The sequence below is a fragment of the Hemibagrus wyckioides genome, linkage group LG09, assembly GCF_019097595.1.
Source record: "Hemibagrus wyckioides isolate EC202008001 linkage group LG09, SWU_Hwy_1.0, whole genome shotgun sequence".
Taxonomy (NCBI): Eukaryota; Metazoa; Chordata; class Actinopteri; order Siluriformes; family Bagridae; genus Hemibagrus; species Hemibagrus wyckioides.
Window position 1 is genome coordinate 13,558,157 of NC_080718.1, and position 27,555 is coordinate 13,585,711.

The window sequence follows — 27,555 nt, forward strand, 5'->3', positions numbered from 1 at the left end:
GTCTGTACATGTGCACATATGTTGGTATTGTATCCCTAAAAATTCCAGGTGACTCAGCTCAGGTAGGTGCACATGAATGCATTAAAAGAGATCTGAAGTCTAAGCCTTTATCTAAGCCAGATATTTGCCAGGTTTCCCTGTACTGATTGAACCTCCGTGACTGCTCATTACTGTTCACAACGTACAGAATTTATAGCTGATACAATAAACCACACCTATAAAGAGGAAATAACGCAGACTGACTGAACTTGGTATAGAAAGTCTTGCATTGGGAAAACGACACCATTTTGTTGCCTGCTGCCCTAAGAACAAAGGAATGGGGAAATTTGGCAAAAAATAGAGAATAGAATCTTATCTTGCCCACTTTCGCCAGTGGAGGGGGGGAGAGGGGTTATTTATCTAAAAAAATCAATTGAAAACTAACACCCACACCCCTTCCCCAACATCCCCTACTCACAGCACTGGGAAGTACAGAGTAAAGAGTGAGGTGGCTATAAGAAGTCGGGGTTTGTTTCTGGACGTTTTCCCAGTAGTAAATGCCCCCTTCTCAGGGGCCTCACTGCGGGAAGAGTTTGACTCTCCAAATCACAGGAGAGGAGGAGGGGAAGCATGGTGGGTGGAGGGTTATGGAAGTACAGTACAGTACAGTCTTTATCACTTATACACACACACACACACACACTAGTGACAGCTTTGGCAATTCCAAGGCATCTGTGCCACAGGTCGTGTGCGAAGCAGAAAGCAAACGTAGGCATCGTCTGTATTGCTTGATCAGCTAGTAAGCGCTACTGACGCCATCGCGAATGAAACAGATCAATCCGAATTAGCTTTAGATTTAGTCCGTAACAGATCAGAGGGCAGACGGGGCTTGCTGTCTGACGAAAGACACAAAAAAGCAAGACATTATTTCCCGCAGTACTCTCAAACACATGGTGGAGACTTGCTCAAGTCATAATGCAGTGTCTTGTCTCTTTGTGCTCATGGGCCAGAACCAATGATGAAAGAACCCAAGAAGGCAACAAGGGCAATCAGTTCTGATAATGGAGTCCAGCCTGTTCTTTGGATGAAAAGAACATCCTGAGGCAATACCACACACACACACACACACACACACACACACCCACATTTGAACACTTATCCTGAATGAACACTATCTCTATCATTTCATGGTGTTTCTCTAAAAACGTAATATGAGTGCTGGCTGCAATGGATTTTAATAAAGACAAATAGGAAGGAAGTGAATTGACCGATACATTGAGGTTCAGAGGTCACAGCGCAGGCCACAAGTGGTTTCTACTATAGATAGCAGCTAGTGATGTAACTGCAGTACAGAATATCATGGTTATTTATGCTTAAAATGGTTATGGCAGTGAGAAAAATGAAACGAGCAAACATTTCTGCTCACGGTCAGAGTCGCTAACACGAGACTAAACCAATCGGAAGCGATTAGTGATCTTTTGTAAAAATGTCTTGTTTGGATCTAACATCTAAGCAAACAACCTAATTAGCATTTATATAATACACTTATTATGTTGGAATAGATCCCGCAAATGATTTCTCTATATCATGACATGCAATACACTTAAAAAATGGAATTTTCTCATTCTGTTTGTTTCTTTCTATTAGTAAGCATCATGTCTTTAGTAAAAAATGTCAATACTATAAGCATAATCATCTTGAATTCACTGCCATCACAAAAGTAAGGAACGAAACGTGAGAATAATAAAACATGACATGGCATGTTGTTATAGGATAATAATCAGTGCCTGGATGCTGGGATGCAGAGTTACTGTTGCCACCCCGAAGTCGGTTCTTCTCAACAACACAGTTTGACGCCACAGTTTGTCAAATTTTCATTTACTAACGAACATGTTTGTAACTGTTTAGAGTAACATTTAATTGCTTATGAGCAACTGCAAAGCAAAATCGAGTCCTGATATTATTTACATTAACAGCAGCCATTTACTCTAGGGTCGTTCCCTAACAATAGATAATAAGCTGTAAGTTTATAATTGCTTATTAACGAAGACAATAAAAAAGCTGTAAAGAAAAGCAGCTTTTCAAGTCATATCTACTTATGTATCTACAGAAATGTTAACGTTAACAACGAGCAAAATAATATAAACCTATGGTCTGAATTATAGCTGGGTTTTTTTCAGTATGACAAAATTAAACACCAGTGACTACACAACACCCAACAGGTCATCTATGTAAAAGCTCAGGACAAATACGAGGAAGATGCCCTTGACAGAACTGCTCAATGCTTCCTCAGGCAGTGTGAAATTGAAAAGTGACATTCCTGTGGCGTATGAATTGCCATCATCATCATCATGTGACAATCACATTTATTTTGACGTGACCTCTCTGAGGGCCTGAACAAAGCACCCTCACTTCTTGGCCTCTGGAGAGCCCAGGACAGAGGATGCATCTGGCCTCCATTGTGGAAGTCCTTTAAAGAGCTCCAGCAATTAGGAGCCTTACAGAGGTCAGCCATGCAAAAAGAAACCAAACCGAGCTCTATTAAAGAAGCGCTTTCAAAAACCCGCTCTTTATTTTCTTTTCTCAAAGCACTGATTTTTTTTTTTTAATTAAAAAATCTTTTTTTCTCTTTAAATCCTGTTATTTCACTAACAACTGCTTATTAATTGTCAAAATATTAGGCTTAAAAGAGCCAGGCAGGACTAAAAGCCTGGTCGTGTTTGTGCTGCTAGCCTTGACCCACAGCTCTGGCAGTGCGCATACGCCATGCAGGTTCACTGGGTTCGTTCTCGCCATTTGCATATTCTTAAAAAGACAGGCACCACATTTCCGATTCAACACAAGCCAGGGTGAAAGATAATATTTACATGCTTATACCATTTGGTCCTGGAATCCAGAGCAAGAGATAAGCTTATCAGCATTGCTTAAATCAACAACAACTGCACTAAAAGACATATTTTCCCCCAAAAACTCTGACATACAGCAGAAGATATATCACTACTGTGCAGCCTGTTGCTTTAAACAGACACAGGAAAAAAAGAACGGATAATCAACCAGCATGTAACATCTAAACTTTTGAACAGTTTTATGCAAAATGGCAGCAGACAGTTTGAAAGAAACTGCAGCAGAGACACTGAAACAGGAAATACTTTGAGCATGCGGCGATCCCCTGCGATTACATACAGTCAAACAAGTCTACTTTTTTTTCCTGCGGACTCCAGCGAACGCCTGAGCTCCCTCCTCTCCGAGCTGAAAGAGATGGGTTTCCTTTAAGCCACCAAGAGCAGATGGTCCATAACAAGTCTCCTGGAAATACCTGAAGTCAGCATAATTCCTCCCCCTGCAAAGTCTACTCAAATCTGCACGCTGTCTCCCCCCACACACACATGCACACACACACATGCACACACACACACACACACACACACACACACACACACGGTCACACACACACACACACACACACACCCGGCGCTATCAACAACAAACAACCCAGCCGACCTACCCATGCACGCCTGCGCTCAGCACTTTAAATCCAACGTGTGTCTCTCAGGCTTTTTTTCCCTTGCCCCCACTCTCGGGTTAGAGGAGACCACTCAAAAAAAAAAAAAAAAAAGAGCAAGGAAAAAAATAGAAAGCATGAACATTTCTTTGTCTGGGAATTCAGGGTCAGGTGGTTGTCGACAGGAATTCTGGTTGGCTAGAGAGGACTTGCAAAGTGTTGGCAGGCAGCCAGGAGGCCGTCTTGCAAGGAGCTCTGGAAACTTGCTGCAAACCTCATCTTCACCCTTATATCCATAGCACTGGTTTCACTGATTTCCACAGTAGAGAGGAGGGATGGTGAGAAGTAAAGACGGAAAAGGGGTGGGAAAGAAGAATCGGCTGTAAATTTGCACGCTTGTTTAAATGAAAACATGTTTGACTTCACTCACATCCTCGATTCTTTTGCTACTTTTACACCTTAAATGCTACAGTAACAAAGATCAACTCGCTACACAGGTAACTCTTAACTGGGAAGAAGACACTTCCAGTCAGTTTGAACTGCACAAATGCATGACGACACAGAGCTTTGGAAAACAAGCGGAACAATGTCCTAATATATGGGCTCCTCTACGAAATGCTTACCCAGAGACACAGGGAGGAAACATACCCTGACTTGACCCGATGCTTAATTCCAAGCATCCATGTGGGTGACTGCTCCACTGGAATGTTACGATGATCACGAGACAACTGCGTATCCTGCTAATTTGGCAATATTTTCAGCTTCCCTGACATTTTTATGGCTTCTCTTTGGTCCTGCTTGGACAAAGGGCAAAGGGGGTAGGGGAAAAGGCTTTGGGGAAAGGGGGGGCATTCATCCAATAGTAGGCCCCATTTTGGTTGCCATGAAGACCAAAAATTATGTAACACAGAGGCTTTGACTGTACCCTACATTACTAGAAGGAGTAATGTCTCTTGCCAGCAAAAGACTGGAAAGACATTGGAATGATGCCCTACAAGTGACTGCCTGCAGCTCAAAGAACACTGCGTACACCATCATCCTCTCAAAGGAGAAATCTTCCCTGAAAGACTCACTCATTAATATTTGCAGTTTATTATTTAGTACGACAACAACGAGACATTTCACTTGCACTTACGTTTCATTAACACCGTTACTACTCTTACTGGCTGTCAGTCGGCGTGTGTGTTACCATGGCAACAGGCAACGCTTTATCTATCCAGATGTCACACCGGGAATTACTTCCGATTTACTTCCTATTCTTTTATTTCAGCCTGAAGTAACCTGTGCAGCAGTCCTGACCTAAGTGAGGGGGCGTGGTCACCAACGAACTCAGCTATGTAGCGATCTACAAGATGTCCAGAATATTGATTGAGGATAGCAGTACTGAAATCTGTTTGAGGCATATTCCTCATCTGCACACTGTCACAAAACAGATTCCAGTGCCTCCTCTTTTATGCTAATACCGCTATCTTCAATCAATGCTCTTGAGCACTGACGTCAACAAACTATGTCATTACAGAGTGTGATTTGTGCACATGGGCACTGTCGCGCTGGAACAAGATTAGCGCTCTTAATCGCAGGGAAAGAAACGATAAACTACAGCATTCAAAAACTAGATATGTTCACGAACTACATCTGGGTGTGAGGGTCTGGTGTCCACATACTTTTGAACATGAAGTGTATTTCTATTTAGACATATTTACTGTGTTTCCCACAGACAATGGAGATGGCATGTGCATACACTACAGCCTTACATCAGTCAGGAAAAACGACTACAGCAACTTTAACTGGAGCTTATCAGGTGAACACCTTGTAATGAAAGCTTAATGATGATCAAGTGTCCATTTTTCCCTCTGTGTTATCCACTTAATTCTTTTTCCAATCATTACTCTGTCATCATGGAGGAGAACTAGCATAGAACTAGGAAGGAAGGACACATGATGCGTCATGCTGTTATACCAAAATAATAGTGTGAAGTGAAGAAGAAGGCCGTACCCACCACGAAGTGGGTTATTTTCATATAAAAACAAGGCCGGAAGTGTTTTATCCCGCAGACAGCCCAACCATTTGCTATCAATTCCAAATATTAATTTATTCATGAACAGCACAACTCCTTATAGTAATATTTAATGTTACAAAACATCTGTGAGACAAATCAGTGCCTTTCATCACGCTACAGCTGACGCTACTTCCTGTCAGTATGTTACGGCAATTATAAACTGTCTTTTGCTCACTAGCCTTCCCTGTATTCTATCTCTTGACGTTAATGAGACTAAAAAAAACCCCGGCTTGTCATGTGACTGGGAAATCAGTCAAACTCACAAACTCCTTTGTCCTGAAGACATTGCAAAGCTCTAACAACCGAGACTCCTTCCAAAAACGTTCAAGAAATGTCTCCTAACGGAAAGCTTCACCACATCATCAACTATACTAGGTTTTTTTTCCATTGATATGATTAGGTGGCTCATCCTTCTATGTGAGCTGTTACTATAGGAGCATTGTTGCACTGTTACAGAAACTAAATCAACACCTCCCCTTGGCTTTAGGAATCCAGGAATAATGCAGGGTATGATGTGCTACACAGCTCGATCACTACACAAATCTAATATGCATTAAACAAGGTTTCACATACAACCAGTAAAAGTGCTCATGAAATAAATGGTACCTTCAGATGAGTCATCAAATACACTTGGCTTTTGTATGTCGTTTTTTTCCTTCACTCTCGAGCTCTCTGCTGGAATAGGTTCTAGTGTTGTAACAAACATCTCCGACTTTCAAAGCAGACCTTTAGCCAGGAAGTTACCTTTCCCAAATCCTAACCAGCACGGTTAGAGTGAATGTGATCGGGGGATCAGCACTCGTCTGTGTATATGGGTCCGGTGTTCCTACCTCCCTATCTCTCTGGTACTCACCTCCATCTTCCACTTGGCCAGCAACTCCTCCCTGGTCCTCTTGCTAATGTAATAAGGGTCACCGGCCTGGAACGTTACTCTGGGCATGGGTCTCTGGCGCAGACTGATTTCCCAGCCCACTCCCCCACGTAGCCTGCCTCGAGCTCCCTGTTTAAAGGGACAAATAAAAACAAAAAGAAAAGGAAAAAAAATAACCGCTTGTTTAATTCACTCACCTTATCTTTCTGTGCTATCGATAAAAGAGGGAAGGAAGCTGGTGTTTCTGTTTTCTGACAGTGATACGGGAGAATTTGTCTGTTAGAGCTTTGGGTGTGGGGAGGAAAAAGTCCAGAGAGCTGGGCAGTCCGTAGAGTGTGTGAGCACTCAGACAGGGAGCTATACTTTGTTGGCCTGTCTTCCTATATCCCGTCAGCCAGCCACTGCTTGCGGAGGAACGGGAATTTCCATTCAACCCGGAGGACCAAGTGTATTTGATATTTCAAATCTAGTAGCCATCAGGGTACCATTTCTTTCACAACTACCCCATATCAGGAAAATAGCTTCGTAAGTGTTTTTCTAATCATGCAACTAGAACTCTCTTCACTGCAGACAGCATATTGGGAAAAAAAAACACATAATGTAGTGGACCATATTGTATACATACACATATGTATACAATGTACACGGAAACAATATACACACAGAGATTGAGGACGGATGGACCACACCATGAGAGTTCCGTACCTCATTCTTCGAAGTGTCCCCGATCTCCTCCTCCCGGTGCTCGACATCTAAAAAGAAACATAACCGCACAAGAAGAAAAAATTACTGCAACAGACCTTGATAGTCTATCCAGACCCTGTCAAACTGGAGATCGATATCTGTTAGGAAGTGAAATGTCTCCCAGTAGCTGTTCTAAGCAATGAATATAGAGATTAACTCTTTCATTAGGGCTTTTCACACCGTGCTTAACCCCGGGTTATTGTCGTTCTTAACCCTGCTTTAACCTCAGGTTAGAGGAACGTGATTCACGCTGCGGGGTCAGCGCTGCTTTTTACCGAGGATTATGAAACCCTGCTCTGAAGTGGAGTTAGCACCATTTGCAGTGTTAATCCCGCATTGCGGTGCCCAAGCGTGTGCGGTGCGAAACAATGTGGTGTTAGTATGTTATGTCTAGATGCTTAGCAACAGACACTTAGAAATTGAAAAGAGCGTGTGCCTCATATCACCTGCTTTATACAGTTACAGAAACCCTGTGCATTTTATAAAAAGTAGGAGTAACGTTTGAGTGGAAGGAGAGGGAAACATTTTTTTATTTGTTCACAATTACGGTCCATCCTGATCAAGAGAACATTCCATCAAACAGCAAGCAAACATCAAGAAGTCATTCCATACTTAAAAGGAATCTTTAAAAAAAATATAATTTGTTTCTCTAGTTTTCTTTATTTCGTTTTATCGTCTTATTTCAGTGACGATTAACAGGACGGCATTTTTTTCATCACTGATGTGAAAGTGCGAGTACCAGCGGCTTTTTTTGAAACAGCCATGTGCTGTGTTTCTACAATCACGTTTACTGCCATTGGAAATTTGCGAATAAGAATGTAAACCTAGGGTTTAGGAATGTTTGGTGCGAAACATCAGATTATGAATAGCCAGGATTAATTGTTAACCCCAGGTAAAGTATCAGCAGTGTGAAATGTCAAACAAGATAACCCAGGATTCTGTTTACCTGGAGTTTACGATCACCCACAGTTAACTATGTGAAGTGTGGCAAGCCCTTTTGTACACATGCACAGTGAAATATTAGAGGATGAAAGACTATTGATTAAAAGGGCATTGGAGGCAAAAATAAAAGCAGAAGGATGGAGGAAGAAAGTGATAATAGACTAAATTAGCTGTTTATAACAGGATCTGTATTTACCAAATTACCCAGGAGTAATACAGGACCGCATTGTTTTTTATAAACTGTTATATTAGTTTATTCTAAAATGACAAGGGTTATGAAGCTATATACCTATTTTTATTGATAGTCATATGAAGGTTGTTATACAAGTGGAAACAGCCGCAGTGTAATGTGTTAATTTTGCGTATTGTTAAAATTTGATTTAGATGTGCTTTAAATGGAAAAAAACAGGCTAAATAATATAATTTACAACAGCACTGCCTGATTGTTTGACGTTAAGCAGAAAAGCCCCATGGTGTGTGTGTGTGTGTTGTAAGCTACAGTACATACAGCATTTTGCTGCCTGTAAGCAAAAATTCTTGCCCAGTAACCTTTGAGTTGCTCTGGCATTTTACTGCTCCATTGAGAACATGTGGAAAAGTCATCTGCGCACAGTCAGTTTCGTCATACAAGTAAGTAATGGCGTTGCAGTGATTTAAAAAATCGAATTTCAATAATATTCTCCATTACGGAATAAAGTGCCACTTCATGTATTCTCATTATAATGTTCTTTTTGTGAGGTTACGGTTGTTCGGTCCAAATCTATATCATTCAGAGCTGAGTGTGTGCCAGACACAGGCTCGAATGACAAATGAGCAATGAGGGTCGTTAACGTTTTGGGGCTCCTGGCGGCATATTCTGAAGTGTCAGGCTACCTGGATGGAAGACGGTATAGTCTCGATGCCTGAGACAAGGAAAGTGTGTGACTCAGAAGGTTGTGGTTGAGGCTGAAGGAAGCGGGAGGTTAGGGAGTGTGAGCCAGAGTGGTGATGAGTATGGAGGGAGGCCAGGTTTACTTTGGCTTTACTCACACCCCTGACCCTACATCTCATCGTGCTGAGGCTCCACAGCTGCGTGCTATTAGCCCTGTCCCTCCCTACCCCCACTGCCTGCTGCACACTAACCTTAACTCCTAGCGTACAGAGACTCGGGCTCGGGCTGAACACATCTGCAGCTAGCTGACTCGTAAAAGCCAAACTTTTATATTCCACAAAGGTCTGTCGCAAACTAAGGATTGGGAAATTCTGTATGCAGTTGCCTGGAGAAATGCTGAAGCAGCATCAGATATGTTCATGTAAAGTTGCTCACAGTATGCCATAAACATTTCTCAGGCAAATCTCAAGAAAACTAAATTCTGGACAATCTCACAAAATGCACTAAATTCGGGACAATCTCACAAAATGCACATAATCACGCAGCAAAATGTATACATTTTGGGAAAGCACATATTGGTTGTACTGCTGATATATCTTTATGTGAGCATTTGCATACATATGTGTTTATGAGCCTTGAAATATTGTTTTAAAATGCTAAGCAATCACAAGGATCACAAGCTATGATTATTCTCCCTCCTCGAAATTGATTTACACTCCTCACATCTTTGTTTGTGGAAGGACATTGTTCGCTCCTAAAAGCAACTTTGTTTTGACTGGAATGAGAAAGACAGGCAGGGGGTAACGAGAGGCTACGATTTCTACTGACCTGAAACACTAGCAGGGCTATTATGGTGATTCATGATTCATGAGCAATAAGACATAGTCTTAAGAAGAGCATGGGAAACCTGTGAAGGACGGCCAACCTCAGTGGAGCTCATTAAATTTACACCTCCAACCTGACACATAAATATCAAATCCCTTTTCCCAGGTTCATTTTCGAAAGTTCCACTGTTATACAGCCCTAATTGCTGTTTGACTTATGCGTGAGTATAGATGCTCGGCTATTGCTGACTTCAGAAGCTGTAAAATGAATATCTTTCTTGAAGATATATTTTTTTTCAAAGTTTTACTATTAGGCATGTCAGAGTTATTACATAATTGACTCATTTGACGTGTTTGTTATTAATCATTAAATTCAACAATTTTACACTTCCATATAAACATATTTAGTCAGTGAACAAAATGTTCAGTCGTAATTACAGAAAAATAGTGTTTTAATTAGAAATCTGGATAAATGAGAGGAAATATAACAAGTACAGCCAGTAGGTTTCAGTTAGAGGACAGGATCACTCACTGCAATGTAGGTAAGAGACAAAGAGCGAAATAGAGAAGGACAGACAGATAATGACTTACTCTGAATTCTGTTTTAAAATAAACTATCCAGTAATAATTATCATGCCTAACATAACATAAAGCAAAAAAAAAAACACAGATAAACACAGTGACTCACGCTTCTTGCCCTCACATGTTTGTGCTGTCTTTACTCATACATCTGTCTCCATAATTACCTGATGACTTGATAATTGCCTGAGAAATTGAATCCGATATGTTTTAAATGGGGGAAAATGTACAGAACAGACGGAGCAGTATGAGATGCACTGGATGGCCCTTAGATATATCACCATTTCTGTTCGTCAAATATTTATTTAACAGTCTGCTGGTACTCCCAGATGTACTATTCTTTAGGTATCGGTGATAGATTTAGCTATCCTACACAGCCTAAACGCAAACCCACATGCAAGCAAAAGACATTGTTTCCTGCCTGACTTGTGCCCAGCTACTAACAGACATCTCAATCATCTCTCCTCTCTCACCCACTCACACACTCACTTTCTCTGACAATGGGAAGAAATGACTACATAACCGGTTACTGAGGCAGAGGAGGAGTCTTTTCCACTGCAGAGGTCAGCAGGTTCATGAGTGTAGCTGATACAGTATGCTGAGCTGAGATCCTTCCTCTGCTTTCCAGAAGAATGCCATAAAAACTGTATTAAAATATTCGGATACTTAGAAATGTACATTGAAGCATCATGCATTTCACACTTGAATTGGTTTGGAATAAGATACTGAAGGCTGTTCTTTCAGGAAACATCAAAGTATGCATGACAATGTTTTTGAGATCCAAACAGGTGTGGATCAGTGTTTCAGGAAATAACACACAGGCGGATGTTGTGATCCAGACCTACAAGCTGAACATGCTTTCCATATGCCTAAACTGGATGATGGTTTTATCATCCAATCCATATTAGGACCATTTTAATATGCATAATTCAATAGACTATGGATAGTAAACCAAATTATCAGGCTCGCAAGTCACATGGTCATGCTGTAGGGTGATGTGTGATATTTTTTGTAACGTCTCCATATTCTCAATAATCTAAAAATATTTACAGCTGGAAAATGAGCCAGATTTTGAAAATACATGTCACATACTGCATTCCCATGTGACTTCCAAGCGTTTGGGATGTGGTAGCTTAGTGATTAAGGTGCCTGATCAGAAGGTTGCAAGATTGAATCCCAGGTCAACCAAGCTGCCACTGCTGGAGCTTTGAGCAAGGTCCTTAACCCTCAATTGCTCAGTTGCATGAAAAAATACAATGTAAATTGTTCAGGATAAGGGCATCTGCCAAATGCCAGAAATGTAAATGTTAGTAGAGGTAAGTTTCATGAACCTATTTTAAATCATACGTCATGCACTAAATGAATGCATGAATAAGTTTGATATATGCAAAATGCACTGGTGCAGAACGGCGCACACAGAGCATCTGAATGAAAGTTTGACACATCGCTTTGTAACATACACCTGTGACAGAATATTGAAAATCAACGTATAAAAGATTGCATGTGATTTTTTTTTCATGAGAATGAACAACACCACATTTTTAAATAGGTACATTATTTGCCGTAGATTATATAAATTATACAGATAGTCACCATACACCTCCATGGGAATGTGTTGTTACTACAGAAACAATAACATTAAACCAAGCAGATTAATATCAACTTGTGATTTGAATTACAGCTTGCACTAATGTCAGAGCTCGTAATAGAAAATTAAGCAACTGACCAATCAGATCTGAGAATTCTACATATACTATAAACTGTACACTGTAAAATGTAAATATGCACGATTTATATACATTCAAATGTCTTACTACAGACACACAGAGCAACAGGCAGACGGACGGACGGAAAGAGGCAGCGCTATTTCTCGCCTGAAAGACAAGCCGATCCTCATGCAAGTGCTCAAGCTGTCATTTTCTCCTTCTGCTGTGGTGCTACATCATAATACTCTACAGGTAGGTTCAGCTTGATTCGGCAGTTGTGTAACACCTTTTTTTTAAAGACTGGTTATTTGTTATTAAAAGCTAGACCTCTGCAGTTTTGGTTGAAATGTGCAATTTCAGTTGTATTGCATTTATTGCTCCATGTCTAATGGCTGCTATTCAGTATATATAAAGTCTAGGTTAAAAGGCTGATGCAGGGCCAGGGATTAAATAACTATTTTATCTATTTGGGATATGGTGTGTGTGCACTGGGTGAATGAGTGCATACTGTGTTTTGGGAGTACTGTGTAAGTGGCTTGGGCAGAGTGCCATCCACCTGGCACAGTCCCTGCTGAGACAGGGGCCATAACACAGCGCTGCTGTCTCTCCATGCACTGCACCCACCCAGGGCAGGTTGCCAGGAGACAGCTGTCTCCCTGGGCTTTATTTACTGCTCTCATCAAGGTCATAGCCTGCTCTGGCCAGGAAATATGGTGAGAGAGAGAGATAGAGAGAGTGTGTCGAGGGCAAGGAGGTCTGACTGACAGCAGGATCATCTTGTTGCAAAAGCTTTACTCCACCTGAGAAAATAGATTCACACTCTAAAGCTGTAAAACTTAATCTGTTTATTTGCCTGTTAATCATACTATATTTATCTATCAATCTATATCTAGATAGATAGATAGATAGATAGATAGATAGATAGATAGATAGATAGATAGATAGATAGATAGATAGATAGATATAGAAACGTGCATAAATAAATATATAAAAAAAAAAATTTCTTGTGTTGTGAAAGTATTATTGTCAGATATTGCCACATTTTCCTATCTGTGTGACCCAATCAGATTTTCTCATAACAGAAGTCATGACAGATGATACTGTAAATGTCATCTCGGACATCAAGCAGTTCTTAATCCCTCAATCTCCCACAACATGAGGGTTTGTCCAGGCATACTTTATGTACGGACGATTTGCGAATGGCTTCCATGAACAATATGATGTAACCGAGGAGCAAACGGATCTTTTGTCATGCACATGGGAGCTCTGCAGACATGCTGCACAACCAAGCCTGTGACTGGCCATTACAAAGTGTACCCAAGCCAATTCAATCCAAACATCACGCAGGTTTCACTAGCACGCTAAACTTGCCATCCTGAATCCTTGATTTATTTAACGGTCTCAGGTGCCACCTGCATCCTATTTCTTTTTCCCTTTCTCTTTGGAACGTGGTGACATCTGTGAGGGAGAGTTAAACGATAAAACCATCTTTCACATACTTTCTGTGCATTTATAATTGGCTATGGCATACCAGTGCACCAGTATGTTAAGGTGGCACTATTAAAACTGTGAAAATGACAACAGATTTCATGACTACAGGATGAAGGTCACCTGATTTTTGGAAATACTTACGCTTGCTGAGGTCTTTCTACTCCTCGCTCTCCAAACATACTTATCATGTTTAGTTTCACTGTGATAACTGAATAAATTACGGTAGTTAGTGAATAATATGGTTTAAGATGAATAACTGAATAATAATTTAGAAGTGTTTGTGTTTGGGGGATCCTAATGCAGATGAAAGGATTGTTTCCCAAATGCACAGTATAAAGATTCAAAATCATAATTTTTGCTCTCCCTAGAGAGTTCTAAGTGATTTGATGGATACAAATGGTCTCTCCAGTATTTGTAATTACCAGCTAAAACAGTCATGCACTTGCTACATCCCACCAACAGGACATGTGAATGAGCTATTAAACTAATTTATGTGTGATGGAATTTAATGCAGAAGTTTGGAAATCGAACTTGACCTCTTCAAGTCGATAGTGTTTTTGACTAAATGTACAAAATTATTGTTAGTTTTAATTAATGTTTATTAGCATTTACCTTTGACTATCCGAAGGCTTTTGCACATTAGAGTGTGCTGTCTTTGAGAAAATAGTCCTGTGTTTTTCCCAGTTAATACTTACACGTAAATGAATAATGACCTATCCTGGAAAGCCACAGCTGCCAAATTTCCAAACGCACTACCACAGCCAAAGAATGCTAGGGGAGTGCTATTTTACAACACCTCTCCATTCATCACTAAAGGCTGAAGATTGTGTGAGGATGATGACACGCTGTGGCCCTCAGCCCACGAGCACTCGCTGACTCAAAGAGCAGGCAGTTATTGTAAGCGTAACTCACATTTAGTCGGTCGCTCCAGTTTCCGCCTTCCTCGTTTCTTGCGAGGTAGATTTGGCAGTGTCTCCTCTTTGTCCTTTTCCGAGTCACGCTTGTCCAGGGCAACAACAAATCCGTTCTCCAGGAAAGGGCTCATGCTGCAGGCGGCTTGGCGAGGGAGGCCGTTTTCCAGAGCACTCTGCTCCTGCGTGGGGCGAGAGCTTTCGGAGGATCTGTTGCCATACCTCTCTCCTACATCCCCATTGTGAACCTGAAGCTGTGAACAGGACTGGATTCCCGCTCCTCTGTGATTCTTGGACACACCCACCAGCTCTGTCAGTGAGCCACAACTCTCCACCTGCAAAAGAAAATGACAATATTAATATTCAAGCCAAAAGTGTTAAATGTCAATGCAGCAGTTGTAAACGTATTGAAATTAAAAGATGATAAGTTAAGACGCCAGAAAAGACGGTTTCTTATCAGGTATCGAAGACTATATGTATATTTTTATAAACTTAGCGAATGAAAACCATTTCACTTGATGAATGCATGGAATATGTAATTAATAACACATTAATAACACGTTTTACAGAAACATTTGAACTAAAATTTTTTGTTTAAATAGGCTTTACATTCATGCTTTGCAAATTATGTATTATTAAATGAAAGATCCCAACAGTGCATTGATATATCTGTTAAAACTGGAAGCGTAAAATAAAATTCTAAACCCTTTAACTGGTGTATACAAAGGTAGAAAACATATTTCTGTTCATTTAATTAATACAATACAAAAGGTTGTACAGTCCCATTCAAAACTATTGGAACAGCAATGCAATAAGTAACATTCTGTCTGGTAAAGTACAAAGAAATGCATCCAATCTAATTAGAAGGAGCTTCATCATGCAGCAAGACAATGACCCAAAATACAGTGACAACACAACTAAGGACTTCATCAGTGGTATAAGTGGAATGTTTTACACTGGCCAAGTCATTCACTGAGCTGCATTTCACCACCTGGAGAGGAGAATGAATTGAAACAAACAACAACTAAAAAAAAACAACTGTGGTACAAACCTAGAAAGGCATCAGGAAAAAAATAAACCCACAATTTGGTGATGTGGCAGGTTTGCGTGGGTTCCTTGATGCAAATATTGCAAGCAAGGGATATGCCACCTAATATTAAGTGCTCTTTACTGTAATTTATTCCAAGATATATCTGTTCCTATACTTTTGCACATAGAAAAATTGGGTATTCTGACACAAAACGCTCTGTTTTATGTTGTTTGACACATCAAGACGTTAATACCAGGACATGAAAGCTGAAATCCTAACCTTTTGTCTTATATTGTCTTATAGCCTTGCCGATCCAATAGTTTCGGAGGGGACTGTATATACGACTTAATGGATGCTTTAAATTCTCAAAAGATTATTCGAGTATTCATCTTAGTATTCAGTAACTACCAGAGATTATTCAGTAAATAGAATGAATCTAAAAAAAAATAAAGAAATGTATTTACAAGAATATAGAATGAGAGGTGCTGGGAGTTTAAGTAGAAGGAGTAAGGAGGAGGAAAGTAGTAATAAACATTGATGAACATTGTTCAGGTATAAAAAAAAATTGTTCCTGATTAGTTCAGTATGAGGCAAAACCTCAGACATCTTATAAAGTGTTAGCACTTTCTTATATAGGCCTGTATTTAAGCCAGGTGTTGTCAATAACCACATAAGTTCAAGTTCATTAGACTGAATTAGTCTGGTACAGTAATTAATATACATTCACCCGACGACTACTCAGCTTGCAGACCGACCTTAATCCAATCCAACGACCAAACCTCTACACTTGCTTTTAATTATGTGAGTAAGTGCATATAAACAGTGACATACATAATAAAGACATCCTCAATGGTGTATCCGAAAACACAATTATTACTGCTTTATCATCAACACACCAGGCAGTAAAGCAGCAGGTATAAATGACTTCTTACCAGGGGTGGAAAATAATGAAAGACATGTACTCTCATTGTAATACATCAGCACATGGTTCACTGTAATGGTCCTTCTGTTCCGAGGTGTAATTCCATTTACGTCAGGTTTTCTATTTTTATTTCAATCACCGTAACAAGACGCATTTAACATCAGATGTCTGTATGCCAATTAAAAGATAGTAATTTTAAATAATTAATATTCAAGACCCAATCAAAATAAAGCAGTTTCTTTCAATAGGTCTATACTTCATGCACCAGATGCTTAGTCAGCAGCAGCAATGTCTGAGACAGTAGAGAAAAAAGATATTTCAAACGTTTCAAAGCAAACTGCATAATAAATATCTTAATCTGCTGGAGCCTATCCCAGCACACATTGGGTGACAGGCAGGGGACACCCTGGACAGGTGGCCAGTCCATCACTGGGGCCACAAATATAGACAGACAACCACACACACACTCACACGCACTCCTATAGGCAATTTTAGAATTACCAATCAACTTAATGTACATGTTTTTGGACTGTGGGAGGAAACTGGAGTGCCCGGAGTAAACCCACGCAGGCACGGGGAGAACGTGCAAACTCCACACAGAAAGGCCCCTGCCTGTATGAACCCGGGATTCGAACCCAGGACCTTCTTGCTGTGCTGCCCTAGCAGAAGGATGTACAGATAAAAGACTAGCTAGCTAAATGTGCTACACTAGCTAGCCAGATATTTTTGATGTTTTATAGTATATATTTCAATATATATCGAAATGGTGCTATAACGCTCAGGGTAATGTGTACGAGGTGTATATACTTTATACACCTTACTTCATGAAAGCTCATTTGGTTCATTATCATAGCTGTTCAAAATGCACTCCTCAGACCTACAACATTTTTGAATTAGACACTTGTAGACATTTATGCAAGTAGTTTTCCACTAGATGAATTACTCTTACTTGAGTAATTTTCATAGACACTACTTTGAAGAGAATTATTTCTACAGTAGCAGCACTTTTACTCTTAAAAAAACAACAACAAATGTACATATATCTGTATTTTTTGCTCTCCTGCATTCGACTGCTTTATATGATCCTTGCAAAAAAAAAAAAAGAGAGAGAAAAGGAAAAGCTTGTGACTGTTTGGCTGTGGTGATTTGTGCCCATTATTGTGTCTGTGGCAATTTATGCCACAAGATCATTAGTAAACATCCCCAAAGGGGTTCAGTGGAGGTGAGGTCAAGGCCACTCAAGTTCTTCCATCCTGACCATGGCAAACTAGTCTTTATGGAGCTCACTTTAGGGCAGGGATTTTATCCGCAATCTTATCCGCAAAGGGCCAACGCGGATGTTCATCTTGGCTTTAAGTAGACTCATGTGTGGCTTCTGCGCGGTTAGAATGAAAATCTGCATCCGCCGTGGCCCTTTGTGGATAAGATTGGACACCCCTGCTTTAGCGGATTCTAGACAATTGTGGGCTTCCAGTTTTGTGGCAAATGTCTGGGGAAGAACCACATATCAATATAAAATCCTGATGGTCAGGTGTCCACATACTTTGGCTATATAGCAAAAAAATGACCCGGTTGCATGTGTGCACAACCTCTTCTAATGAGGCATATGACTGTGCTCTGACAGAACCATTAATCACATTCAAATTCATGTTCAAAAGTCATTATCATACACGCCAGCAATGAATCGATTCTGATTAACCCCAAATTAAGATCAGCTGTTTGGGTTTGATTTTCTTAACATCATCCAAATGCTGAAGCCATGGCCTGCAAAGAGTTTACAAAGCATGTAGCTCTCATGGTTGAAAGATACTGATCAGGAGAGGGGTACAAAAAACATTAGCTGTACCATGGAAAGTATAGAACATGGGGCTCCACAGTAACGTTACCAACAACAGGATATCCCTCCTTATCAGACAAAAGAACAAGACAAAACCTTATAAGGGAGGCTACTAAGACAACATTTAAGGATTTGCTGAAATATCTGGCAAATACTGGTCACTCCCTGCATGTGACAACAAGCACTCAATTCCTGCGTATGTCTGGGGGAATAGTGGCTAGCTCCTTTCTCATTAAAAAACATCCTGGCCCAGCTAAATTTTGCCAAAGCATGTGGCAGAATGTTTTAAGGTCTGATAAGACCAAAGTAAAACATTTTGGGCATGGTTCTAAAAAATCTATGTTTGGTGCAAATGGTGGTGGCAGCATCATGCTGTGGGGCTTCTTCTCTTCAACAGGAACTAGTCAAGTTAGAGGATGTATTTTCACCTCTGAAAATGCTGTGGAATAACTTGAAGATGGCTGTACACAAGAAATCCCCTTTTGCCGTTTAACAGATCCAAAATATTTTTGCAAGGAAGAGTGGGGAAAAAACTGTAAATTCAAGATGTCTTAAGTTGGTAGACTTTTATCTAAAAAGACTTGCGTGCTGTATTACAACCAAAAGGAGCCTTAATGAAGTATCAGTTAATTTTGTTTAGGGCCATATTTATGATGAATCAAAGGCTATGTTTTTATTCCAGAGTAGTTTTGACTCAATTTGACACAAGGGGAATTAACACACATGCTATGACTTTATCCACTCGTCTTCTAACGTTCCCTTTCATTCTTGATATTTTATACAAGCAATGTTCAGTTCATTAATCAAGGATAAATAAAAAGAAAAATGCATGAAGCATGAGCTAATATCTCTATCCCTATGTCTAGTCTGTGATCCGATACGCTGCCTTCAGTGAAATACTTTACACAAAGGAATGGAATTGGACAACGCTGCAACAGTTGTGAAAACTAGAGTCTGATCTAGAGCTTTTTGTTATTGTTGTTGTTCTGTTACAGTATTTCACATACATGGTTTGGTCTGCTGAAATGCTCCATCAGTCATCCTAAATATGTCTTTAAAAGTGTTAAAAAATTACAATTTATTAAAAGCGCATGCAGATATATGATACGTATCACTATACACAGGACTGCGAAAAATAATACTGCATTAAGGAAAAACTATGAAATACGTTTATGATTTTCTTACTTTAATTACTTCTAAAAGCACTAAATTTTTCACTAAAACTGCACTTTTAAAGTGGAAAAATTAACCGCTGCTTCCTATCACAGCTTCTGAAAACAAGAGGTTAAAAAAGATCAGAAAATGTATTGTATTGTGCTACAACTTATCACTTAACATTACATATACTAGATTTAAATATGGTTTACGCATGTGCTAATTGTTCTCAATAGCCATAGCAGGTCTGCGCGGAAAAGCAAACCCACTTGACATAAACCACAGGCAGCTCACTTTTGCTGTAAACTAACTATATCTAAACACTGAACCTCCATTGCTGGAACTCTCCATCTTTACCTTTTCTCAGTCCTTCCTGTACATTCCTCTCTGTATATTTTTGGTAACCAGACATTACTTTCATCCTGTGGCTGTTTAACCACAGGAGGCACACTTCAGGGTTGATAAAAGACAAAAAAACAGGCATTGGGGTTGATGTGCTACGCAGTATAAATGTCTCTGTTAAATCGTGGTGCAAAGAAACACAAATTTATCTTAAGGATTATGAATAAAATCATTGACACATAGTTTAGTAGTGTGGCACTGTGGAGCATCAGATGTGTCGGTTCCTACGAGGTAAAATGTTTTTAAATGAGTCAAATGTATGGAAATAACAAATCACGTAATTGTTTGCTTTTCCATTTTACCATCCTCTAAAACTTGAGGGAGCAATGTTAGAAGCGTTCCTGTTCTGCATGCAGGAGAATAAATGTGGTATGAAAGAAACCTGCGGGCGAAATGGGGGAGCGTTTTTTTGCAGCTAGGCATAAACACTTTCAGCAGTGATCTTTTTTCCTAAAAAACCCACCAGCGCAGATGCTTTGTGTTGGGGGAGGGTACAGAGTGGTTATGGCTGAAGGCTAATACTGTGCTCAGTTGATCATACCGTCTTCCTTAAAAGTCTCAAAAACCCGCCTAAAAAATCATTTTGCATAATGCTTTCTTTACAACAGACATAAAGTGTTTTCGTTTCAAGGTTTTGAGAGGCCATGGCATGAGAACCACATCATTCCATACAATCATGGTTCTTATTATGCATGTATCACTTACTGGACACGGTTCCCAGCATATGAAAACAGTGTCAGGTCACCCAGCACAAAGCCCCAATGCTTCATAACAGCATATCCTGTATGGCAGCATATTAATCTCCTTACACAAAGACATATCAGCCCTCTGATCCAACCACCTGCTTTTGGAGTACTCCTGAGTGGTAAAAGATTGATATGAGAAACTGTTGAAATCAAGAAGGACAGATTCATGGTCTCAGGAGAACGGCTCTGCCAGTCTGACAGCGGAGTTGCTCTTGAGACTCACAGCTGCTGCTTTGCCTCACTGGCTCTGAGTGTCAAAGCCGTTCTTGTGAAAAGGAAATCAAAGAAGGCAGACGCGAACACAGCCATTTTAAGTCTCATGCTAAAGAACTTCTAGAGGTGCTGCTGGACTGGTTGTGTCTCGCTGTTTCCTAGAGTGAGAGAACTCAGTCAGATCACAACTTTTTAGCTGGGAGGGTGAAACTGAGACCTAGGGAGTCTAATTTTTAAAAATATATATATTATCTAATTTACTTGAAAAGTCTTGGACTTATGAGGAAGTGAAGTTTTTTTTCCCAAACTTGTATTTTTTAAGTAACACATTAAGCAATAGTCTGCTTTTTAGGAAAGTTCCATCAACGTTTCCTTACATAACTACACATCAATATACTTAATAAATCTCCATAGCCTATCTTAAGAACTTCTCATTTCATTAGTTCTAAAAGCTTCTTCTCATCAGAGAACTGTTTTATACAAGTACAGTACTGTACTGTGTTTTTTGTTTGTTCAATGAGGTGGTTTCATTACATGCAAAACTTACTACATCGGGGCATTTTCAACTCCCACCGCATATCAAATGTATATGCTTTATGGTGCATTCTTTCCATTTGTTTCGTTTTTTTTAACTGAACGTTACAAAGAGGCGGAGGTATGAAAGGAATGTTGGCTGTTTGTCAGAAAGGAGCTAGTGGGCTCCGCGTGTTCTACTTTCCTCAACCCTCAGTCTTAGCCTCATAAAGCAGAAGAAAAGGAACCATTACTCAGCTTTAACAAATAATAAAACAGCTGGCAAATTGCAACCAATAAACATGGCATTAAGTACACACAAATCAAATGCAGAGCAGCGTGAGCAATGAACAGATGTTGACTGAAGCGAAAATATATGGCACACTTTATACGAAGCATGTTTTCTACGCAGGCTACGAAACCTGCACATGTGTAGCCTGACATTTTTCAGAAGAGGAAGGGGCAGGAAAGGGGCTGGTCTTTACAGCCGCTAGACTACGGTTTAAAAATAGCGTTTGAACAACACACTCCTACACACACACACACACACACAATAGGGAAACAATACCAATACTGGGTCAGGATGAAAAGTGGAGCACATCTTATGAGAGGGAGAACACCTTTCTCATTACTTCCCTAAGGGACAACTTCGTATAGGGTTACATTTCAGAAATGTTTCACGGAGGCAGTCAAAGGCAGAGAGAAAATATGAAGTCCACCAATGTGTGAATTGAACTTCAAATAATAATGCCACAATTACCTGTTGAAGGGATGATCTACTGGGGGTAATAAAATCAGAAAGCCCCAGGGGAGGGAGGAGCGGATGTGGGGTGGCTGAGCGCCATGTGCTCTGACATGCCCTCACCAAATTAATTATGCAAGAGCTAGGATTATTTTCAAACACCCAGGCCCAGGAAAACAGGCTCCGTGGCAAAGGATGTTGAGCAGGGGGTGCATGTGAAAAACACTAGCTGACTTTCCCGGAGTGGGTTTTCTACCGTGTGAATGGCAGTCAAGTACACTGACACTGAGAAACAAAAGGAAATACGAGAAGAACCAAGGAAAGTTGAATGAGTAAAAATAAATAAACAAATAAAGGCAAAGAGAAATTGCGAGAGTGAAACGAAAAGATAAATGAGTCAGCACTAAGCCTGTGAGAAAGAATGAGTGTTATGCAACAAGCTCGATGACCCTTTAACCCAGACATGATCTCTGTCATGGGTCAGAACTGAAGACAGGCTAAACACACATGCAGGGCAACATGAGCCACAGCCCCAGTTAGCCTTCAGACTTGCAGGCCAATACACAGTCAGGTACACACACACACACGCACACACTGCCCAGATTAAATCTAATACCTAACTCAGTGGGGATATTAATGAATTATGCAATTACAGCGAGAAAGAGCAACTACTGCTATTGATACATCTTGATTACGTACACCTTATTTATCTTAACTTGAAAATAATAGTAAATAAATAAAAATAATAAAAGATACAGAATTCCAGCATGCGTTTGTATATCTAAAAATGTCCGTGTTTGCTTTTCAGGATTTATTTATTTTTTTCATACTGAGTCATCAACAAGCGTGGGACAATGGTGACATTGAAAACATAACTTGTAATGATATTTTGTGTTCCAACAAACCTTCCTGCATTTCCTGTTTTTCTGTTTTCTTCCTGAAAGTCAATACTGGCACGATACCGTTAATTGCGTGTTAGAGCTAAACCGTACACTGACTGCAGCATACTCACAAGGAGGTGTCTGCGTTTGCGGCTGGGCCGTCCGACTTTGCGGGCCGGAGTGCTGAACGCCGGCCTGTCCGCCACAGCCAGCTCCTTCTCCCGACTCACACTGTCAGTCTGCCCAAATGACAAAGAGCCTCCATGTCACAAATGCATCACACCACACCTCCACTCCCCACTGTTTCCATCTGTTTCTCTCTTGTACTGTAAAATGCTTGTTTTCACACCAATTATTTGTATTTTTGGAATAAAATAAGCCTATTTCACTATTTTTAGTAAAGTCTAATGCTTTTTAAACGATTACAGGAATACTACAGGAATTATTTTCAGGACATTTTGACATATAAATGGTAATAAAAACAAACGGCTAAATTGACTGAAGCTCTACCACTTTAACTCTTACTTGCTCTCAAAACTGCACACACACCTGCTGCACGAACAGCGTTTTCAATACTTCAAGACATCTTCAATAATTATGAAACAGAAAATATTATGTCAGAAATGTGACTGCTATTAAGGGTGGGTGATTAGGCAAAAAAAATAAATCTTATCACGATACTTAACAATAAGGAGTTATAACAATTTACTTAACAATTCGTAACAAAGAAAAAAAAACACTTGATAAGTTCAACTCCTCAAGTGCATCATGAAGTGAATCATGATCTTATTAGATCACTATATAGATATCATATCATAGCTCTAATGGATATAAATGTACAATAGTGCTCTAAGAGCAAGCAGGCTGGTTAAGCCAGTTTGCGTCCTCTAAAGGCATGTTGGGAAGACTGGACGGCGCAACATCATCATCTCCATCATATCCATTGCCATCTCTGACACACTTTCTATAAAGCGTGCACACCAGAGGTTGCCGAAGCCAAAGACACACCCCAACATGAACAGGGGTGAATGGGTTTCTTTTTACACTCTTCTTTTTGTCCAGACAAGGATATTTAGATAATGAGAAAAGCCGGCACTTGAGTGACACCTCCCTTTTAGGCACTATGAAGTGAGGATTCTATAGCCCCAGAGCTGACCTACCACTCTCGGCTTCCACTTGACACAGTTACAAAGACATTTGGCAGCTCTTTCTCTTCCCTCCTTCCCATTCCTCTTTGTCTGGAACAACTGTGTCTCCCCCCCCCCCTCCAACACCCAATCTCCCTGCCAGCCAAGCACCCTAGGGTGTACAGGCAAGAAAAGACGATCCTAAGGTTGTCACGACACTAGACTTGACTGAATAGCAATGCTTTAAATCATGTTAATAGGGATACTGAACCTGTCCACCATGACTGAAGGGCTGGAGTAGCTGAGTGAGCAGTGACTGCTGATCCCTACTTACACCTCATTTTCTTTCAATTATCTACATTCAGTAATCAATGAGAGAATTCTTTCAAATACGTATATATAACAACAATGCCCAATAACTATTACACAACAATACGTTACTACTATGCTATTACTACTGATGCACACAAAAATTTGGTGATCTATCTGAAAAACTCAAAGGCAAGAAATAATTTTATTTAAAAAAAATAAATTAAAAAAAAAAAAAAATACAAAGTGAGGTATGGGAAACTTGGCATTCCCTGGTGTGAACTCACCAACATCGTCCATAGCTTCGCTCTATTTCTGGCAAATGGCCAGTTATTTAAGGCGAGCCTTGTTGCCAGGCAACAGGGCTACAGCGAGCCTCGCGCGGCTCCGCGGGTGGAGAGGAAGAGAATGAATTCGTCTATAAATCAGCCATACGGCATCCTCCTATCCACAAGCCAACACCCACGTCACCAACAACTAGCATGACACAGCCACACAAATCTCCAAGGCCGAGGGGGTTAACAATACATGGGTGTATAAATCCGATACATTGTGATACTAACAGCCCCTGTGGCAGTACACAACAGAGACGATCATTATTTCAGCTCGCAGTTCAAAACGAAGGACGGGTTTTTGTTCAAGTGACTCAAATATGAGAAAAAGAGAATGATGCCAGGCCGCCTTTAAAACAACCGTGAGTGGTTCTGGAAACATCTGGACCAGGTGAAAATATGAAAAGGCTACAATTTAGAGGAGGACAACCACTCGGTCAAACATGCCCTAGTTACATTTAATTGTACAGAAAATTCTCTTAACATCTGGCCATTTTCCATCACTGATAATATCTCAAAATAATGTGAGTGAGGATCTACGCACTGCCCGACAGTATGGTGTCTTCTGATATATTTTTTTTTCAGTCTCAGAACCAATACCTGAGGCAGCATTATCAGACTTTGCAGACATCTTACATAAGTAGAGTGCATATTTACTTAATAAAGTGCATATTTACTCAATCATACTGACTATTTCATTCTATGTATACAAGCCTTGTATAGTATTAAATAGCAGGAATATTACATTTAAGACCAATATCAGGGGTGTGATGAAATGTAATGAAATGAAATGAAATGAAATTGCTGTGGTTGATTTAATCTTAATCAAATATTCACCTCTGGTAGTCATTACAGATATTATATTTACCTAATGTTATTATTTATACCTTATACCTGCTGCGAAGAGCACACCCTTACCATGCGATTTCCCCCACTGTTGAAGTCAGAGCTTTTGAAAGCAGCTGTGGTGGTAACTGCGTTGGATGGCATCACCAAACGAATCACTTTCCAATACAGTACAAAAGTGATAAAAGATTAAAAAAAAATCAAAGCAAAAAAAAATATATAGATATATATGTTTCAGTGATCCTCCCTAGTTTGGTTTCCTGCAAAACAAAACAAAAAAAAAACATATGTCACATACTTCACAAAGACACTTTTATAAAAACGACAACTGAACTAATTCACCCAAACGACAAAGGATTCATTTGGGAGGCAAATCCAAAATCCCCCAGAACTGAGTGCAGAATTCCTACAGTGTAAGCAATCTTAGTTAAAATACAGCTTATCTGAACAGTTCCAAATATAGCACGTCCTACTGCCCTAATCTCATTTGCCCAATCTGATTCCGGTGTCTTTATTCAATCATATAAATTTGTTTCGGTTACAAAGCATGTGATAAATACATCTAGACCACATCTTCTCATCTTCCTGGCACAGTATAATGTCCAAAGCCTGAAAGGATATGATCAATCAAACAGGCAACAAGTCACCCTGAAGTACTCTTCCCACAATCTGCATCTAGACGTCCCAGCCCATATTTTCTGTATTCTCTACTGAAGTACGAAGGCAGATTCGTAGAGATGTGATACCAAGGTTATAAAATATTGATTCTCCACACTGCATGCATACAGGTGCTATTTGAATCACATATTAGCACTACACAAAAGGCACATGTGTGTGTGTGTGTGTGTGTGTGCGCGTGCTGGATGGGCTTTTCTCTACCCAGCTCAGGTCTGCTTACCATATACCCTCTTCAGGAAAGACTTATGAATTGCATATAGGTCGTGGTGCTGCGTGCAACGCCATTTTACTCACAGAAGTTGTAGAGCTTTGTAAAATTGTGTACTCTGCTTTGTTAAACGTGATTTTGTAGCCTAACACAATGACAGTGCACGAGACAATTCATTTCAACATGCACAAGCATTAGATTTTTGGATCAATAAATCTGGCTGAATTTCACCTGGAAATAATATCACACACCCTGAAACAGAAATAACAGCACGTTTTGGGTTTTTTTATTCTGTAACGGTTTGTCCAGGTCACAAATTTATGTAAATGAGTAGCCCTGGATCGATGAGTCGTGTTTTTGGCCGAGATAGCGGAAGCGCGTGTGCGCCGGTCACCTGCCTTGGCAGTAAAAGCCACTTTTATCCACCAAGGAATTCGGATTTCTGATTGAAAACCAGTGTTAAAAAGGCCGCGACCCGTCTGTGCTCACATTTATCTGCCACCTATAAAATCGGCTCAAGTTCAAGTGCATAAAGCGCAACGTCTGAATCTCACATCTGCAGGAGCAGAGGGGGAAAAGCGCCTTGCTGTCTCTCCGACATCGCGCTCGCTCTAGACGGCTACCAGTTTCCTCCTGAATAATGAACTGCACGAAGGGGCAGGGTGATATGAAAACGGAGCACAACGTTAATTACCCGTTTTTGCCAAGTCCCAGGCCTGAGCCCTTTTTCTGTTTTGTTGCCGCGGACTCCCGGATCCTCCTCGCGCTCCTCTCCACGTCCTCCGCCTCCCCGGCCGGCCAGCACTTCTCCCGCGGCCTCGCGCTCACTGCAGAGGGCCAGCCTGCTTCAGGCGCGACGCGTGGTCCTATTGCGAGTCCGTTTCTCCTTACTCTTGACAACACTGACATTTAATGTTTAACTCAATCGCTTCATTTGTCGTTTATATCTAATTAATTTAATGTCTGATCGAGCTATATATTTTTTCCCTATGTTGTAAAATTATTGTCATAACACTTATTTATCATGTCTAAGCTATTCCTGTGGCATCAGTTTACAAAAAAATAGCAAGGTGTGTCAAGGTCAGAACACACTACTTTTGATCCTAATACAAGTCCTTCATTCTTTAGCAAGGCA

General features: G+C 40.3%; 1 protein-coding gene across 8 annotated transcripts in view; it reads right to left on the reverse strand.

The window, feature by feature from the left end:
- dnmt3ab (DNA (cytosine-5-)-methyltransferase 3 alpha b) overlaps nucleotides 1-27,251 on the reverse strand; it is a 50,633-nt gene extending 23,382 nt beyond the window's left edge. For 2 of the 8 annotated variants that reach the window (XM_058399135.1, XM_058399134.1), the window contains exons 1-6: nucleotides 27,115-27,251; nucleotides 25,607-25,794; nucleotides 23,052-23,159; nucleotides 14,481-14,814; nucleotides 7,117-7,163; nucleotides 6,394-6,540 (exon numbers count right to left, since the gene is read on the reverse strand). In XM_058399135.1, coding sequence (XP_058255118.1) covers nucleotides 6,394-6,540; nucleotides 7,117-7,163; nucleotides 14,481-14,814; nucleotides 23,052-23,159; nucleotides 25,607-25,678 — 708 coding nt within the window. In that variant the 5' untranslated portion in view covers nucleotides 25,679-25,794; nucleotides 27,115-27,251. Of the gene's footprint in view, nucleotides 1-3,162; nucleotides 3,301-3,484; nucleotides 3,605-6,393; nucleotides 6,541-7,116; nucleotides 7,164-14,480; nucleotides 14,815-23,051; nucleotides 23,160-25,606; nucleotides 25,795-27,114 lie in introns of those variants that run through there. The other 6 variants (XM_058399136.1, XM_058399137.1, XM_058399138.1 and 3 more) reach the window with 6 other exon arrangements.
- Between the last annotated feature and the right edge of the window lie 304 nt (nucleotides 27,252-27,555).